The sequence below is a fragment of the Stegostoma tigrinum genome, chromosome 27 (assembly GCF_030684315.1).
Source record: "Stegostoma tigrinum isolate sSteTig4 chromosome 27, sSteTig4.hap1, whole genome shotgun sequence".
Taxonomy (NCBI): domain Eukaryota; kingdom Metazoa; phylum Chordata; class Chondrichthyes; order Orectolobiformes; family Stegostomatidae; genus Stegostoma; species Stegostoma tigrinum.
Window position 1 is genome coordinate 38,814,762 of NC_081380.1, and position 20,144 is coordinate 38,834,905.

The 20,144-nt window shown below is 48.2% G+C and overlaps 1 protein-coding gene across 21 annotated transcripts in view; it reads left to right on the forward strand.

The window, feature by feature from the left end:
- The window catches only part of msi2b (musashi RNA-binding protein 2b), a 518,162-nt gene that overhangs the window by 323,510 nt on the left and 174,508 nt on the right, over positions 1 to 20,144 (forward strand). For all 21 annotated transcript variants that reach the window (XM_048557145.2, XM_048557146.2, XM_048557147.2 and 18 more), the window contains one exon: positions 4,264 to 4,346. In XM_048557145.2, the coding sequence (XP_048413102.1) occupies positions 4,264 to 4,346 (83 nt within the window). The remainder of the gene's footprint in view (positions 1 to 4,263; positions 4,347 to 20,144) is intronic.

Genomic DNA, 20,144 nt, shown 5'->3' on the forward strand with positions numbered 1-20,144 from the left:
TTACGGGGTTGGTGGAACTGTGTGATGCACCATGTGGTATATCAGCCTGCAGCATGTTTCCATTACTGCATACCGTTTCCGGATCGGAGCCCTGTTTCACACTTTCCAGCTCTGTGTCCCAGTCCCGACCGTTTGGAAACGTTGTCTCCTGAATCACTGACTCCTGTCACCGTGCATCCTAACATGTTCTCATCCCTGTTTTCAAATCCCATCCCCATCGCCATCGCCCCCACCCTATCTCTGTTAATATCCTTCAGTCCCAGAGAACCCTCCTGGATCTCTGCTTTCTGACCTCTTGACCATTGGTAATAATTGATTACTCTAACATTGGCACCCTAGCCTGGAAGTGCGTGGGCTCTAATTTCTGGATTTCCTTCTCTAACCCTCTCCGCCTCTCTCTCATGTTCTGTTCCCACCTTATGTGGCCCACTGTCTCATTTTGTTTGTGTCTGCTCTGAAGGATAGTTTGCACATTTAATGCACTGTTTAAATGCAGCTTGATGTTGCTGGCCTCAGAGCCTTGCCTCTCCGTCAAATCCACTTGGTCCACAATCTCAGGAATAGTAGGAACTACTGATACTGGAGTCTGAGATACAAGGTGTGGAGCTGGAGGAACACAGCAGGCTAGGCAGCATCAGGGGAGCAGAAAAGTTGACTTTTTGGGTCGGGAGCCTTCTTCAGAAACATCAGCTTTCCTGCTCCTCTGATGCTGCCTGGCCCACTGTGTTCCTCCAGCTCCACACCTTGTTATCTGGGACCACAATCTCTCCTGCTTGCTGCGCCTTCCTGCCAATCATTCGTCATCCTTGCAGCTTTGGTTAGAGTTCTCTCCTTCCCAGAGGTGATCTCGTTAATCTGCACAGGACACATGTCCTACTGCAGCCCTCTCTGACTCTGGCTTTCTGCGTGCCAATCCTTCACCTTTGGTTCTATCTAATGCAGCAGCTCCCTCCCTCAAGCTGCCTGCCTCACCATCGCTTTCTTGCTTCCCCACCCTGCGCACCATCCTGACCTAGACTATGCCCCCTCTCGCAGCCTCTCAAAGTATCTTGGAGTGTGCTGCATTCCAAGGCGAGCTCTGTTGCCAGAGCTCGCTTCACAGAAAGGACAAATTTATTGACGGACAGAGTGGGGCTCAGACTAAGGCACAAGAGCTTTCTGTCAGCCCTTGAGCCACACCTACCTACCCACCTCGCTCTCTGCCAGTCAGTGACAGCTGAATCTAGATGCTTGTAACCGTTTGGAGTGAGTCAGACCCTGCAGTGGCTCCTCCCGTGGAGTGTAGGGATGTCCTGAGGTTTGCGTCAGTTAGAGAGCAGAGCTTCGAAGGAAGTTGTAGTTCATGAACAAGGGGGCTGAGATTGGGAACACACACAGAAAGTGCTGGAAGAGCTCAGCCAACTTCAGTGGACACAGAAACAAAGTTACAGTTTTGAATTTGCTAGGTCTCATCCTCAGAAGTCCAGCGGAATTTTGCTTTTGTTTAAGGATTAGATGAGTAGTGACTCCCGATGTGCAGGTTTCATCCCATACTGACATCCCATAATAAGTGTCCGGTAACTCAACAGATATCTCATGCTGAAAGCAAAGAGGAAATTAAAACCTTATGCTGCCAGAGAGCTCCCTCTCAAATGTTTAGTCTCCAATTTCTTTAATTGTTTCAGTTCCCAAGTACAAGTTGGCCCTGGGATTGATGTTCTTTGTATATTTTTATGGTAGAATGTTGTCCTTGAATCTTTTCACAAAGGTTGGATTTGGTGGTCGTGCTGAGTATGTGTTTCCGTGAAAAAGGGATAGCTTTTAAGAGTTCTGTCGCAGGATCTGAGCCCAAATTTGCTTGTCCATTGCTCATTGCCCTGGAGAAGGATAGTGCTACTTTCCTGAGCTTCCAGAGACCTAGGGGTATAGGGGATACTTGCACAGCTGTTAGGGAGGGAGTTCCAGGATTTCAAATGGGATACAAAAGTACATGTTTTTTTTCCACTGAAAGCATGCAGTGGCAACCTAATGAGCGTCTATAGTAGGAGCATTAATTTTTTTTGTCTTTGCAAGCTGTGCATGTGAATAACTCAGAGCCTTACAAAACAATATGTGAAGCTGGAGTCCCTAATAGCCTTAAGGTTACTGATTTCTGATGTATTCACCAAGGCAGGATATGATATTATTAACACACCTCCAGGTCAATGGAATGTACATAGGGCAAGGTATTAAGTGAAGAAATATGTATATATATATATACATAATAATGCAGTGGTCAGTGATTTGGGCACAGTCCTGTCAAAAATTGATGTCTCCTACTCCAGCTAGTCAGGAATAGTGTCTGCAAGAAGGCGGTTTCATTGCAGTGTTTTCTGAAGTCTGTTTACTCGGCATTGTGTCTTTGAGCAATGCGCTGCAGCATGCAGTCTACAGAATCTATTTTTAAACAATTTCTTCATGTAGAGATAACACAGTGTGGAGCTGGAGGAATACAGCAGGCCAGGCAGCATCAGAGGAGCACGAAAGCTGACGTTCCGAGTCGGGACCCTTCTTCAGTAATGGGGGAGTGGGAAGGGAGCTCAAATAAATGGAGGAGGGGTGGGGAAGGTAGGTGGTATGGTGACAGGTGAGTACAGGTAGGCAGAGGTGGGGATTGCTCAGTGAGGTGGGAGGAGCAGGTAAGTGGGAGAGAAGTGGACAGGTTGTGTCAGGTCAAGGAGGTGGGGATGAGAGGGATGATCCCTGAAGAAGGGCCCCGACCTAAAATGTTAGCTTTCCTGCTCCTCTGATGCTGCCTGACCTGCTGTGTTCATCCAGCTCCACACCGTGTTATCTCTGACTCCAGCATCGGCAATTCTTACTATCTCTTCTTCATGTAGAGGGTAGAGCGAATAAGGTCACTTTCCCAATTTCGATCTGTTTCAAGCATATGTTCTTGCTGTTGGTTGAGATGATTAATCAGAAGCACCCCCATACCCCACACTCCTTCTCTTACACCATCACCCGACCCCAGCTATGTTCCCTCTAATCTTCCCAGTCACTGGGCACAGCTCTGATGTCTGCACTTGGCAGCTGTTTCTGAAACCAGAGGGCCATGCATTGGCACGACACTCCGCATGCGTGGAACCTCCCAGCAGCGACACAGCTGTGCAGTTTTAGGGAACATTGCTGCCTGTCACCCGAGGTCTTTCTTTAATTTCAAGAGTATACTTCATTCATAAAAATCTTTATATACATGGATAGTCACTGGGCCATTTTGATTCTGTGCATAGTCTTCACATATGGAGAACCAAAAAACTCAAGGCATTTCTTCCTTGAACCAGACTATGTTTACATATGTTTGGGGCATCAGGAGGGTCCGATAACTGAACGGACCCCCATTTACCTTCAGCAGGAAGACCTCTGACAGTGGTCTTTCCCCACTGCTCCTTGGCAACAGCTGCCCCAAGGTTAGTGCCTCCCTCAGCACATGGTCCTGGGCCTTGGAAGGTGCCAGTCTGCAACACTCGGTCAAGGTCTTCCTCTGGAAGACCCAACAAGTTTAAGGCGGACCCAAGAGCGTCCTTCATAGAGTTGATTGTCCAGGTGCAGTCGATGTTTGGCTTGGTGTGAATCCTGGGGAACACAGGGAGCACAGACTCTGCATCACGGAGCTGCTTGAGACAACCCTCATCAGAAACCACTGCATCACTCTCCAGACTTCCTTTGCAAAGGTTAAATGGGATCAGTGTGGGAAAGATGTTGGGAGCTCTGGTGTGGACTGCCTGTTGTCAGCACTGTGGCAGGCACTGAGTTAGACAGAGCACAAACAATTTGTGCGGTAAACTCATCAGTCAGTTTAAATGGTGCACTGCAAAGATCAGTTAAAAACAAAGGTCCCACGAACCAGTCGCGGACAACAGCTGGGTGTGTCATCTCCAAGTATCACTGAGGAGTTTAAGGGCAGCCAATAATGTTCATTTTTTCAGACAATTTTCGCATCACTGTACCTGCCTGTGTCTCTGAGCTATTTCCATTGGACAAACCAATTATCTCTCACAGTGCAAGCCCTACGGAGACCCAGGGACAGATTTTGCCTGCTGTTTGCATATTCCTGACATTTGTTACGTGTTAATAGCCCTTGGGAGACTAATTAGTGTACCGGTGGATGGATTTTAATGGCTGGGTGTAGATACCGTATGAAGTGTCTGATCTCTGGTTCCTAATAGAGAGGGTGAGCAACCTGGGTGGCCTTCATTAAGCGATAGAAACTAATGTTCCTTTTCTCTTCTGCCTCTCTTTCAGGATTTGGCTTTGTAACTTTTGAAAATGAAGAAGTTGTTGAGAAAGTCTGTGAAATCCATTTCCATGAAATTAATAATAAAATGGTAAGTGGCTGTGACAGGCTGTGCAAGCATGTTCTGTCTGATTGTGATGGAGTGCTCCATCACAGGTGTTACTTTCTGACTGTCACTGCCGTCAATCTCACAGCTCCTCGTGGTGGAACAGAAATGTAGGGAACTGTCAGAGAGAGAGAGACACACACACACACACACACACACACACTTCAAACCAACCACTCTCCCCCACTCCCCAAAAACGTGCACACAGACACACACACACCCCAAACCAACCACTTGCCCCCACTCCCCAAAAACGTGCACACAGACACACACACACACCCTTGCACACATGCAGGAACACAAATACGAATTATGCACAGACAAACACACAGATGTTACACATGCACACACATAAATCCAATACACACACAAACACACTCACTCAGAGACATTAGAATATACTTTATTGCCGTGTCTGTTCAATGTAAAATACAGTGAAAAGTGTAAAAATAGACATATGCGCACACAAACAAATACACAAGCATATAAAGACAGAAATGGACATATATGCACATATACACACGCACGTACACACAGGAACATACACAAGTAAACACAAAGGGATAAAAATAAATGTACACAAAAGCCAACAGAGATACACACATACACAGACCTATTCATGCATACTCATGCATTCACGCATATGGACACAGACATTTGCATGGGGGTGTTGTGTGGGTTGGAAGGAACAGTGCAGGGTCTCATCTTGCATTGAATGCTTTGAAGTGCAGAATCTGTAGTTATTTCAGTGAAAGAGTAATGGGTTAGAAAATAAAAGGAAAACATGTTTAGTCATAGGAAGTAATTGAAATGCAGGCCAAGTGAAGAATTGTTGAACTCAAAAACTGCTCTGTTTAGGAAACACCTTTCAGCAGCAAGTACATGCTGCTCAGATCTCTGCATTTTCCATTTAAGTCAGTGCATGATCCTTTTAAACAGTGTTCCACCCGATTTACTCTCACTCATCTCTATAATTTAGTGACAAAATATAACTCCTTGAAAAAATCTGATGAGGTGCAGAGAAAAACTGGCAGGCAGGTTCATAAGTAGAACTGTATAAATTACAACACAAATTGATGCTACATCATCAGAACCCCTGCCATGGGGCTGGAGGCTGTTCTGTGAGGTTGGGAGGGGCTGAAACTCAGTGGGTTTTCAGAATGTGCCTTTAGCTGTCTCCATTTAACCTAAGCTGCAGAGAGTGAAGCTAGAGAGGCAGAGAACTCGGCCTGACACAGTATTTGGTGAGCCAGCGCTTTTATTTCTCTCTGGCAAGCTGAATTCCAAGCTCTAAACAAAAAAAAATCAAACGACTGTCGATGCTGGAAGTCAGAAACTGCTGGAGAAACTCAGCAGTTCTGGCAACATTAGTGGAGGGAAAGCAGAGTTAATGTTTCAGGTCAAGTGACCTTCTCTGTGCTGGGCTGCAATAGACTTTGAGGCTGACAAAGACCTGTAAACTCTGTACTTACAACAAGCATCAGTTTCCACCTTTCCCCTCTGGATCCATTCCAGTGCAGAAGCTAATCTCCCCAGTCTGATAGATCTCAGATTTTAAAAATGTATCTATTTTGAATTAATCTGTTTGGAAATTATGTGACACTTTGCCTGCCCAGCATCTACAAGGTCCAAGTCCGGGGTGAGATGGAATACTCCCCACTTTCCTGGATGGGTGCAGCCCCAACAACACTCAAAAAGGTTGACACCATCCAGGACAAAGCAGCCGCTTGATTGGCACTGCATCCACAAGCATCCACTCCCTCCCCCACCGACGCTCAGTAGCAGCAGTGTGTACTATCTACAAGACGCACTGCAGAAACTCACTTAAGATCCTCAAACAGCACCTTCCAAACCCTCGACCTCTTTCGTCTAGAAGGACAAAGACGGTAGATATATGGGATCACCGCCAGCTGTAAGTTCCCCTTCAAGCTACTCACCATTCTGACTTGGAAATATACCGCCATTCCTTCGCTGGGTCAAATTCCTGGAATTCCCACCCCTGGGGTATTGTGGGTCAGCCTATAGCATGTGGTCGGCAGTGGTTCATGAAGGCAGCTCACCCTCACCTTCTCAAGGGGCAACTAGGGATGGGCAATAAATGCTGGGCTCTGCCAGTGACACCCCCGTCCCATGAATGAATAAAAATAATTGACTGCTTTGACTGTCAGCAGCGTCCTCCCACGTAACTGGTTTGAGAGAGCGACTCAGAGGCTGCTTGAGTTTCCCCTCATCGCTGCCTGAAGATCTTTGCGCTTCGTACATTGGCCTTGACTCTATTCCTGGTTGCCCATTCCCAGCCCCACTCCCTGGTAGGTCACCCCCAGACCACACTCCCACTCCCTGGGACAGGTCACCCCTAGACCCCAATCCCAGTTCATGGGACAGGTCACCCCAAGACCCCACTCCCAGTTCCTGGGACAGGTCACCCCCAGACCACACTCCCACTCCCTGGGTAGGTCACCCCCAGACGACACTCCCATTCCCTGGGTAGGTCACCCCCAGACCACACTCCCACTCCCTGGGACAGGTCACCTCTGGACCCCAATCCCAGTCCCTGGGACAGGTCACCCCAAGACCCCACTCCCAGTCCCTGGGACAGGTCACCCCCAGACCACACTCCCACTCCCTGGGACAGGTCACCCCCAGACCACACTCCCATTCCCTGGGTAGGTCACCCCCAGACCACACTCCCACTCCCTGGGACAGGTCACCCCTAGACCCCAATCCCAGTTCATGGGACAGGTCACCCCAAGCCCCACTCCCAGTCCCTGGGACAGGTCACCCCAAGACCCCACTCCCAGTCCCTGGGACAGGTCACCCCCAGACCACACTCCCACTCCCTGGGACAGGTCACCCCCAGACCACACTCCCATTCCCTGGGTAGGTCACCCCCAGACCACACTCCCACTCCCTGGGACAGGTCACCCCTAGACCCCAATCCCAGTCCCTGAGACAGGTCACCCCCAGGCCACACTCCCACTTCCTGGGACAGGTCACCCCCAGGCCACACTCCGGTTCTTGGGACAGGTCTCCTCCAGACCCTTCTCCCAGTCCCTGGGACAAGTCGCCCGTAGATCCCACTTCCATTCCTTGGGACAGATCACCCCCAGACCCCAATCCCACTCCTTGGGACAGGCTACACCCAGACCCCACTCCCATTCCCTGGGACAGGTCACCCCAAGACCCCACTCCCACTCCTTGGAACAGGTTACCCCCCAGACCCCGCTCCCATTCCTGGGACAGGTCACCCCAAGACCCCACTCCCACTCCTTGGAACAGGTTACCCCCCTAGACCCCGCTCCCATTCCTGGGACAGGTCAGCCCCAGACCCCACTCCCACTCCTTGGAACAGGTTACCCCCCCTAGACCCCGCTCCCATTCCTGGGACAGGTCAGCCCCAGACCCCACTCCCACTCCCTGGGACAGGTCACCCCCAGACCCCACTTACCCTCTCTGGGTTGCCCCTCCTTCCGCTGTCCTGTGATGTCCCTGCAATTTGGTTGCTCTGTTTAGATACGGACACTAGGATTCCACTCTCCCACCAGCTCAGAAACTGGAATCTTTCAAAATATCCCCATCTCCTGCAATCACAAAGCATTTTGTTTCCAGACTTCCAGTTTTACAAAGCTGTGGACCCTGCTTTCATTGACAGATTTGGATATAGTTGGATTTGAAGCTAGCTCGAGGCAGAGATATCTTCAGAGGCACCAAGTGGGACATCTCTGTTTGTGCTTAATATCTTTTGTGGAATTGTAAAGTTAAAGAAAAAAGTACTTTAGTAAATCGGTTGATGGGAACTACAACCTGAATCTTTACATGCCCCATGTTGGACCCTGCACCTGCTGAAATGTCTACCTCAAGGTTCCATGGGCTCATGTCCTCCTGGTCATTCACCGCTCCCCCACTCCACTCCTTCCCACACACACAAATGGGCACACACACACACATGCACACACACAAGCACACCACTTACTCTCTCTCTCACACACACACACACACATGCACACACTTACTCCCACACACACGCACACACTTCTCACACACACACGCACACACACATGAGCACACACACACACTTACTCTTTCTCACACACACACACGCACACATGCACACACTTACTCACACACGCACACACTTACTCACACACACATACACGCGCACACAAACACACACTCACACAGGCACACATTTACTCTCTCTCTCTCTCTCACACACACACACACACACACCCACCTATGCATACACCCACATACCACACACATACACACACACACACACACACATACAAACACACGAACACACACACAGAGCAAGGATGTATGTTAAAATGAGCTGTTCATTGCTATTGGGCAGAAACATAGTAGCTTCATCCAGTGCCTGCTGATAACATCACAGCCCTTGGGCCCAGTCAGAGCCAAACTGTGTGGTCTCCAGTGTGTACTGTGGATAATAAAAATAGGAGCTTAGTCTTTCCAGCCTTAGCTGGAAAGGATGTGACTGTATGTTTTTTTTGAAAGGAGGACATTGTTTGATGTGATTCTTTTTTAATTGCAAGCTGAAGTATTCAATGAAACAATTAGAAAATGCCCAGTTTGGGGTTCCTTGCTGCATGTTGATGGCAAAGTTAAAGCAATTACGAATGCAGCAGGTAGTTACTGTGTTAGACCTCTCAGGAGCTGCCTCCCTCTGCGTTTGAGGCGTTGTGCAGAATCCTCAATGCTAGCTCGTGGTGGCCTGTATTCTGGAAGAGTGCACACAGGCAGCCCTGGTCAGATGTCCCCTTCCCCACTCAATAGCCAGACTGATGGGCAGGTTTCTAAAGGGTGTTAATGTGTTCCCCCACTTTCTCACACACCACACCCACAATTTTCTGTGGCTCTCATGGTCTCTTGCTGCCCCCTCCCACCATCTCAGTTAAAGTTCAAACTTCACCTGTCCCCATCAGTCTGCGTGCTCAGTGTCCACACTGACTGTGGTACTCTTCTCCCACTCTTTGCTGATCCCCCTGCTCTCTGCCCACCCTTGTCCTCTGCCCACCCTGTCCCCTGCTCTCTGCCATTCCCCTCCCCCCCACCAAACTCTGCTGCCCCCTCACATTCCTTCCTGCCCCTACCCCAGTTTCTGCTCCCGCTTTCCATTTTGCGTTGCCCTCTCAACTCTCTACCATTTTTCTTTTCTCTGTTACTTCCACTCTCTGTCATGTCCCCACAGTCTCTTAGCACCCCCTTCCTGCCGTCTGTTACCCCTTCCCCTCTCCGTGCTGTTCACCCTCACCCTCCCTGTACCCTTCCAACTCTCTGTTACCTCCCTTCTGCTCTGTTACCTCCCCTCGCCCTTTCTGTGCTGTTTCACCCCCTCTCTGTTACCCCCGACTCTCTGTTCCCTCCTTCCCCCTGACTGTTACCTCTCTCCCTCTCTCTGTTACCTTCACTCCCCCTCTCTATGCTATTTCACCTCCCCCTCTCTGTTAACACTCCTCTCTCTGTTCCCTCCCACCACTCCCTGTAACCTCCCCTCTGCTTCCCTGTCACCCCTCACCCTCTCTGTTCTGTATCACTCTCTCCCCTCATTCTCTGGATTGCTCTGATTTCTCTCCCTGTTTTTTTTTGTTGATCTGCATTACATTCCCAGTTGCTCACATTCTCTGTCGTGCTGTGATCTTCTTTCCTCACTCAGCCATTTCTTTATTTTTTGGTGTGTACCCCTTCCACAAGGAGGGGGACACTTGCAGATGTAAGAGAGTCGAAATGGGCAGGTGGGGCTGGGGGGATGGGGGGAAATGGGTAGAGATCTCTTTCTGGCTAACTGATGGAAGGGTAAGGGGCAGATGTAGCCCCTCTCCTCACTGCTTCTGACCCCAGCCCCAGCCCCTGTCACCTGTCAGCAGATAATCAGACAGTGAGGAATTGTATCAGGTCATATGCAGTGAGGGCTGTAGTGAGTTGGATCTGATGAACAAAATGAAGCCAGTGACAGCTATGAATCGAAATACAGACATTGTGAGTAAATGTACTTCTTTTTCCAATGATCTGAGTGCATGTCTCTACATCTGTAAAAGACCTTTAAAAGACTCATGTTCAGCTCCCTCCTCAAACCTGCCAGACTCTGTGTTGGAAAGACATATCAAGGCTGAACTGAAAATTCACTTGACTTGAGAGAATCTTCGAAACTGAAAGGGCTAGTTTATTGAATGGGAGAAACCTCGTTACCCTGTAATATCCTGACACTGTGTTACAGCAGCAATCAGCTCCCTTCCCAATCCCAATTTCTTTTGGCCGGCACGGTGGCTCAGTGATTAGCACTGCTGCCTCACAGCGCCAGGGGCCTGGGTTCAGTCTCACCCTCGGGTGACTGTCTGCGTGGAGTTCGCACATTTTCCCCGTGTCTGCAATGAGTTCCCCCTGGGTGCTCCAGTTTCCTCTCACAGTCCAAAAACGTGCAGGCTAGGGTGGATTGGCCATGCTAAATTGCCCGTAGTGTTCAGGGATGTGTGGATTATGTGGGTTATAGGAGATACGTCTGGGTGGGATACTTTGTTTGTCGGTGTGGACTTGTTGGGCCGAAGGCTGTAGGGATTCTACGAATTCAGAGCAGGTCAGAGCAGGAGTTGGCCAATAGGCCCCTTGATCCTGCTCCAACGTTCAATTAGATAGTGGCTGTTAAATTGACCTTTGACCCTTTAGTCAGTAGAAAAGGAAATTGGGTGTGTACTGACCTTTGGATAAATTTGGGGTGTGCTTTTGGTGAGGCCACATATGTGTTGTGTACAGATTTGGTCACTGTATCTGAGGAAGGATGTTCTGGCTGTGGAGGGGTGTGGGGGGCAACAAATGTTTACTTGGATCTGACTGTGGCCTTAAACTCCACTTTCCTGTCTGTTCCCCATATCCCTCAGTTCCTTTAAGACCATAAGGAATAGGATCAGGAGTAAGCCATTCAGCCCCTTGAACCTTCTCCCCCATTCAATAGGATCATGGCTGACCTGACATTCCTCACAGCTATTTCCCTGCCCTTTACCTATAATCCTTGATTCCCCCGACTGATCAGGAATCTGTCCACCTCAGTCTTAAATACACACAAGGACTCTGCCACCACCACCCCCCCCCCCCACCCCAGCTCTCTGTGGCAAGGAATTCCAAAGGCATTCAGCTCTCTGAGAGAAGAAATTCCTCCTCATCTCAGTCTCAAAATGGTGGTCCTAGATTCTCCCATGAAGTCGAAACACCCTGCTGATTATACATCTGCAATCAGCTCTAGTTCGTCCTAAAGGAGCAGTGAAATGTTAACAGATTGGCCAGTCCCCAACCCGTGAAGCTTCCATGGCCCCGCTCAGAGACAGCTGTTGTCGGTTAGTCTCAGTGTAGCGGCCCTCCACACACAGCCATGCCTGGTCGCAATGCTGTTTTACCTGATGGACATTTCCACCTCTTTGCAGGATTTTGGGAAGTTCTCCTTCGTGGGGAGTATTCCATGTGGAATAGGAGAGCGGGTAGTGGGGAACAAACCATGGGAATTAATACAATGGTGGAGAAGTGACAGAATGTAGAGTTAGGCATTTAGACAAGAAGGACCTTTCTGAGGGCAGTTTCAATTTCATGCCCCTGAAAACATTGAGACAGAGGGTGGTGGGTGCCTGGAACTCACCGCCGGGGGAGGTAGTGGAAGTTGACACTATAATGACTTTTAAAGGGCGTCTTGACAAATATATGAATAGGGTAGAAATAGAGGGATATGGTCCCCGGAAGGGTAGGGGGCTATAGTTGTGATGGGCAGCATGTTGGTGCAGGCTTGGAGGGCCGAAGGGTCTGCTCCTGTGCTGTTATTTTCTTAGTTCTTTACTCTAAAACTATGTGTCACCCATTTAAAGGGACCCTCTGCCCCAAGTCTAAGACTTACCTTCACCATCGATAGGTTACAACTCGGATGCACTGTTTAAAAGTTAGGAATCCTTCTCAAGAGAAGATGAAGTATTTGTTCTCAGAGGGCATGATGGACTTTGGAACAATTTTTTTGCAGAGCAGTGTACCATTGAATGTGTCCAGAGTCGAGTTAAATTTTTGATGGACAAGCGAGTCACGAGTTATGAAACTGGAGTTAATTGCCACAATCAGATCTTCTTGATAGGCAGGGCGGAGGGAGGGGCTTGTGTCCTTGTGGAGTTTGCTGCCCTATGGGCTCTTTAAGTGTTGCAGATCTCTAGGATGTGGACAGTCACACCTAGTTGCTAATTGAGGCAGGACAAGTTTCAGGCTTTGAGGCCAATTGTGTGTAGGGGCTGGAGAATCTCGAGGAGGTGGTGGAGGGTGGGGTGGGGGATGGAGGATACCACTTGGCTGAACATTCTGTTACACATCCTTGAAGGTGGTAGTGTTCCCTCCTCTGGAGGTCCTCATTCCTTCAACACCCAACCTGGGTGTTCTTTCAGAGCACTCCGATTTAGGCACTGGGGTTGCCAATAGTTTTCAGGGAGCGGGTAGCCACCTCCAGCTTGGACAAGAGAGGCGGGACAGACAGAGAAACAGAGATAAGAGTCAGCGCTGCTGCTATGGGCTCTTCCTTTACTCTTGACCCTGTCAAACGTGTTGTCCCTGATGTGTGACTCCCAGCCACTCCACATTCCTCCATTTCACCCCCACTCCGCACCTCTGCCACTCAAAACAAAGCTCTGTGTGACAGTGCTTGGTTTCTGACATGAAGCTCGCCGTTGATTTTCACTGTACTGGGAAAGCCAATTGCAGCATTATTAGCAATTAAAACATTCCAGGTGCTTTGTCAATGTAACTTAGCAACCGAGATACACAGTAAAGTGTAGCCTTAATGAGTGGAGCAGGCTTGTCCTACCTATTAGGATTCTGTCTTGTGGTAGGGCTCTCAGCCTGGATAAGATCAAAGCAATCTTCCGAGTGCTGTTTGCAACAGCCTCGCCTGAGTATTTGGCTGTAAATTCTGCAGCACGAAGGCAACTAGGGATCTGACTGCCAACAGCATTAAATGGTGCAAATGAGAAAACTTTCCCCTGGTTGGTTTGGGGTTTTCCATCTGCGACCTTACGGCAGGCTGAAAATAGGAAATGAAATGTGTCTGGAGAAGATGACGACAGTGGGGCATGAGGCAGGCGGTTTCTGGACCCAGAAATTGTTTCTGAATGGGCACAAAGCTTTTAGTTTACCTCCAATGAGTGCCCTCCTTGTGCCCCAGAAAGGTGCAAAGGGAGGTCCTCAGATCTCTCGGGCTGTGGAGTGGGACGGCCACCTCCCAGAGATCTTGAGCATGGAGCTCCGTCTCCAGGCTGGCAATAGATTCCATTCCAGTACTCACTCTGGTTGCCCAGAGGTTAGCTGCTACTGAGCTGGACATTATAAGAATATGGGAAATAGGAGCAGAGGTTGGCTATTCAGCCCCTCCAACCTGTTCCAACATTCAGTTAGGACACAGATGATCTTAGGCTTCTAATTTTCTGCCCTACCCACCTCCCATCCTTTAGTTTCTTTACTTTTCAAAAGATCTATCAATCAGTCACTGCTTTGAACATACTCAATGACTGACTCCTTGCTGTTGGAAATAGAGATTCTAATTTCACAGCCAGGAGTTCAGTAGGTGAGATGGCACTTACAAGTAGACTTCACCTGGCCCACATCCTTGTAAGGATAGTGTACTGATTGTAACAAGGCCAGCTAAGTGGACCTCATGCAATATGAAGTCCCTGATTGGAGCTGTTCATCTGGTCCAATCAGGGAGCCCTGGCTGACAGATATAAACAGGAGCATCAGTGGTTCTGCTCATTCTGAGAGCTGGCTATGAGGGAGCTGGAGCAGAGTCAGGGGTTTTCTGCATGTAAATAAAGGGAGACTTTGTGATGGGCCTCTTTGGAATTAGTTCATTGGCGATGAGAGGAAAAACCTGCTCCTGAAGAAATTCGCTTACAGCCATCATCTATGAGTTGTGGAAGGCATTTCTGGCATCATGCTTTTGGTTGTGAAACTTGACTCATTCAATCCTGCCATTGACGATTGGGCCCATCTTGTGGAAAGAAAATGTTATTCTTTTTCAGGGCAAATGACATGGGGCAGATGTAAAGCAATGAGGAATTCTCCTTATGGACCCGCAGCTTTTTCAGTTATTGGGACCCTGAGATGCTTTGAGGCACCAGATGTGAGCTGCCGGATTTAGTTAATGAATATTACGACCCCACCCCTCCTCTAATTCTGAGATGCTTTCAGTTTTTTACTCAGCAATCTGAGAAATACGTATCAGGATTTTTGACTAGTTAAAGCTGACTGGCAGAGGCATGTGATGTTGATTTAATCCTTAATGAGATGCTGAGAGATTGTTTAGTCTGTGGGATTAATGATGTAGCCATGCAAAAGTGCCTACTAGCTGAAGCCCAAGTGGACTTCAAACAGGCCTATAACTGGCTCTATTATTGGAAAGTATGGCAAGTGGAGCATGTGAGTTGCAGCGTATTCCAATGGAAATGGACATCCTGCCAGTCCAACTGAGCTTGTGGGAACACCCCTTGAGGGAAGTCAGTTGCATAGTCTCACTCAGGACATGTCCAGAAGAGAGGGGCTATAGGTCTGCCTGCAGCAAAACCCCAGGGACAAACTCAAATTACTGCCAGCAGCTCCCCTACACATACGTGGGAATGGCTGGGTAAACCTTGGGTTCAGGTCCTTTCATGAGCACAGCATTCCTCGTCATCGCGGACGCCCACGCAAGGTGTCTGGATGGGCACAGAGTTCCCTCGCCAGATATGCAGACGACAGTAGAAAAATTGTGCGCTTCTTTCGCAATACACCGTCTCCCAGAAGTGTTGGTCACAGATAATGGGCCATTGTGTACCAGCAGGGAATTTGAGTATTTCCTAAAGTCGAATGGTATTCATCAAACAAGGACAGCTCCATACTGTCTGTCATTCACTGGTCTGGTAGAAACAGCGGTCCAAACTTTTAAGACAGGCGTAAAGAAACAGCCTACAGCTTCACTAGGTACCAACAGGTTCCTGTTTGATTATCAGACCACCTCTCAAACAACTACAGAGATAGCTCCAGCAGAATTGCTCATGGGGAAAGGACTCCGCACCAGACTAAACCTGATCTTCCTGGACCTGGTGGGGAGAGGGTGAAACCACATCAGGAGCATCAATGTCGGATACGAGATTCTGTGAAGCAGGAGAGACAGTTCCTTTTGGAGACGAAGTTTGGTGTAGGAACCACGGGAATGACCCTGAGTGGGTAAGAGACATGGTGGATGCAAGGTCAGGTCTAGTGATGTGCAAAACCCAGCTTGCTGACTGCCTTTCTGACTGTTCCAATGCCTGTAGGTTCTCCCTACTGAGCATTGAAGATATCTTGAAATCTGAGATAGACACAGTGGAAGTTGCTGCCTCAATGGATTTGCTGCCTGAAGAGGAGCATGAACTTCTTGGAAGATGCTGTGGATGCAAGAGAGGAGCTACTGTGCGTTACATGTCGCCCATATCAGAGGCCAAGTCAGAGGAACCTGGCCTGGTGCTGAAGCACTTCCAGAAGTTACAACAAAAAGAATTGGCCTGTGTTTTCACACTCGGGGGAAGGATGTAGCGACTGGAACAAGTCAGCCAGGTGGACCTCATAGGATATGAGTTCCCTGATTGGGGTTGTTAATCTGGTCTAATCGGGTAGATCTGGCTGACATATAAGCAGGAGTATCAGAGGTTCTACTCACACTGCGAGCTGGCTCTGAGGGAGCTGGATCAGTGTCAGGGACTCTGTGTGTGAATAATGGGTGACTTGGTGACAGAATACTGGCCTCCTGGGTAGAGATCCTCATGACGTGCATCTGTCTCCTCTCCCATTGGTCAGCTTTTCTCTTCCATAAACCCACGCTAACAGTGGAGGTGTGTTCAGACACACAGGGCCGCCCGTTAGAAAAGAATGCTAATGGGGCTCACACGCTTCAGAGGATGAAAGAGAGACGTTGTCTAGGAGAAGAAGTGGTCCATATTCTGCTTAACATGCCCACCGATTCTAGCGATGGTTACCAAAGCCACGTGGAAAATAGCAACGAACGCTTTGGTGCACTTTGAAGCCACATCACTTTGTTACCTTCAGCCATTGGCAATGTGAGCCACACACCGCATAAGCTTTGAGCAACTTGACTTGATAATGTGTACTTCCAAACTCTCAGACCAAGCTCAAGGACAGTTCAGCTAAAATGAAATTTGCAGAAGTTGTTAAGTGTGACGTTATTAAGAAAAGCTGCCTGGCCATTTCTGATGCCCTGCTGCAGCATCTCATGGTGCACAGCTCACTAATGATTGAACCATCCTGGAGAAGAGAGGGGGGAGAGAGAGAGAGAGAGAGAGAGAGAAGGATTTCAGGAGACTAACGGGGAACCTCCACTCCTTGGTGCAGTTGGCAGTGCAGTGTTGTAGTAAGATAGAGACTAGGATTGTGGGGAGAAAATGTACTCTCAAAGAGACCAGCATCAGTAACAAGGCAGGTTAGCTGGACATTCCCCAACAATGTGGCACACTGATTTGTCAAACTGCACTACAGCGCGATGTAGCTGTCCCCACTGCTACCAATTGTTTGGAGCTCCCTAAAATAACAAAAGAACTGCAGGTGCTGGAAATTTGAAACAAATAAGAACAGAAAGTGGTGGAGAAACATAACTCTGTTTCTCTCTCCAGATGCTGCCAGACCCGCTGAGTTTTTGTGCCCTGGCACATGCAGTAAGTCTAGTATTCCCGGCAGTGGCTCTAAATTGATTTTCATTCATTTTATTTTGTTACACTTAGTCCAATTTAGATACTCTATACTCTGTTTTTTGGTATCCAGTCAGGAAACCATTCAACTGTTAGGTATGTGGTTGATCTTCACTCAGTTTTGGGATAATATGATACATTGTAGATGCTTGATGGCTGATGGACCTATAACTTTTATAGCACCTGTTGCAATGATATTTGCTCGTGTGACATTGGGTATTGAGTACAAGAGTTGGCAGGTCATGTTACAGTTGTATAAGACTTTGGTTCGGCCACATTTGGAGTACTGTGTACAGTTCTGGTTGCCACATTAACAAAAGGATGTGGACACTTTGGAGAGGGTGCAGAAGAGGTTCACCAGGATGTTGCCTGGTATGGAGGGTGCTAGCTATGAAGAAAGGTTGGGTAGATTAGGATTATTTACATTAGAAAGTTGGAGATTGAGGGGGGACCTGATTGAGGTCTACAAAATCATGAGGGGGTGGAGACAAGGTGGATAGCAAGAAGCTTTTTCCCCAGAGTGGGGGACTCAATTACTAGGGGTCATGAGTTCAAAGTGGGAGGAGGAAAGTTTAAGGAAGATATGTGTGGAAAGTTCTTTACGCAGAGGGTGGTCGGTGCCTGGAACGCGTTGCCAGCGGAGGTGGTAGACGCAGACACGATAGTGTCTTTTAAGATGTATCTGGACAGGTACATGGATGGGGAGGGAGCAAAGGGATACAGACCCTTAGAAAATAGATGACAGGTTCAGACGGAGGACCTCGATTGGCGCAGGCTTGGAGGGCCGAAGGGCCTGTTCCTGTGCTGTAATTTTCTTTGTTTTCTTTGTTCTTTGACATTCCTTCAGGTCATGCCATTTTCTTTCTATCACTCTCCCGTTTCCTCTTCGTTTTGTTGGCGTTGCTCTCAAAATGCTGGCATCCTGCCCGCAGACTTTGCTTCCACCTGGGTCCAGCCCAGAGTAATGGCGCTGTGGGAGCTGCAGCAAACAATGTAAGTGTGCTTAAGGCCAGGTGGATAAACTGCGGAGGGAAAACAGGATGTAAGTGTTTCTGATTGAGCGGCTAATAGGATGGAGGAGTAGGGAAGGGAACTTGTGTGGAGTAGCAGTACTGGTTCGGGCTAGCTCCTGTACTGTAATTACAACATGATCGTCTGCGGTAATGATTATAGTTTTCAGTAAAATTTGTGTTGGCTGCATCTACAATGAAACTTGGCGTGCTGTGACATCATTGCCGTAGCAACAGGCTGCAGTCGAAGGCCAGGAGCTCAACCTGTCATAGAGCACCCCCTTGTTAAATCTGTTGAGAAGTTCCAGTCTCATGAACAGGAGCACTGTAGCTTCTGTCCACATCCTGGCTGAGGCAGACATGGATTTAGAGGGCTATAAATAAAGCTTGTTGCAATCAACTTGTCAAAACCTCACTCAAAGCACAAAGCAAGTTGACTCACATGCTCCTATTACCTGAGCTGTTTGTCAAAGCACAAACCCAATTTAATTTTGTTTGATGTGTTGCTTTTCCTCATTATCTCTAGCTTGTGACTGCTAGAGAGTTTTATGACTGGTGCCTCTGAGACTGGAGCCTCCTGGCCCGCTGGACTTTTTGCTGAAGATGCAACGCAGCTCCACCAATTTCATAACAAAAACAGAAGTTGCTGAAAAAGCTCAGCAGGTCCGGCAGCGTCTGCGAAGGGTAAAAACAGAGTTAACTGTGACCCTTCAAAATTTCCATCAATTTCAACCCTACCCATTCAAATTATGAACCCAAGAGATATTGCTAATAATTGAACAATAAAGAGAAGTGGGAACAGTTGGAACTCGCTCAAAGGGCCAGGTGGCTTGCTTCCCTGTTTTCTTTTGGTGTATTGTTTAGTTTTATTCTTACCTGTGAAGGATTCCCTTTCCTCCCCATGGAATGAAAACATACTCCCCTGAGGAGACTTTGATATAGGGTTTGAAGAAACATCAGGCGATCTCATTGCAACTTGTTAGAGAATGTGACTGTCCAGACGCTGAGAGCCTATTTTCCCTCAGGCTGAAAGAGAGACCAGAAGGAAGGGCTCATGATCTCAGGTAAGGAGCAAGCCATTTCAGGAGCTACATCTACACTGAGGATTGTGGAATTTTTGATATTCTTATCCTCAGAAGACTGTGGATGCTCAATCATTGGTAGCATTCAAGTCAGAGATCGATACATTTTGGAGTATTGGATATAATGGGGATAGTGCAGGAAAGTGATCAGCGTGGTCTTATTGAATCGCGGAGCAGGCCTGAGGGGCCGAATGGCCTCTTCGTTGTTTCTTATTTGTTGGGTGTAATCACTTTGCTTTTCAAAAGCTGCCATTGGCCTTTTCGATGATACCTGGCACATTTCTTAAAAGATCTTCCTGTATTTTTCATTAACCTTTACCCCTGGGAAATCCCTCTGGCTATGTTTGCAATGGGATGTTTTTAAATATGCACCCTGTGTTGTAAATGGATTTAGCAGCTAGCATTTACATTATGCCCTTAGGCAGCAGTAGACTGTTGCAATGCATTTCATATTCCAGCTGTGCGATGTACAGACTCTGGGGCCGGTCTATGTTATCATTCACTCTGTGTTACTGACGCAACACACACTTTCACATGCACATTGTAGTCCAGCACCGTGGATGGTGATGCTAGGAGCTCCATTACCTGACTGACCAGGAAGCCTCACTCTGGCGTGTAAGGGATTTGCAGGTTGATACTGTTGAACATCTTTATTAAATGCACCTTCCTTGGCCACCAGGTCCATGGTGTCTGCCTGAGAGGGGCAGGAACCCTGCCCGCAAACCTTCCCTTTAAACTGCTCCACTGCCCTGAGTACCAGTCAAGGGAAACGTACAAAATGGGAGCTGGAGGAGGCCATTCAGCCCTTTGAGCCTGCACCACCATCCAATCTGATCATGGCAGCGCAGCCTCCTGTTGCCACTTCCTCCCCATGCCCTTTGATCCCTCATGAACTTTATTTTGTATGGGAGTGATTATATTTGTCCTTTTTTATTTTTATAT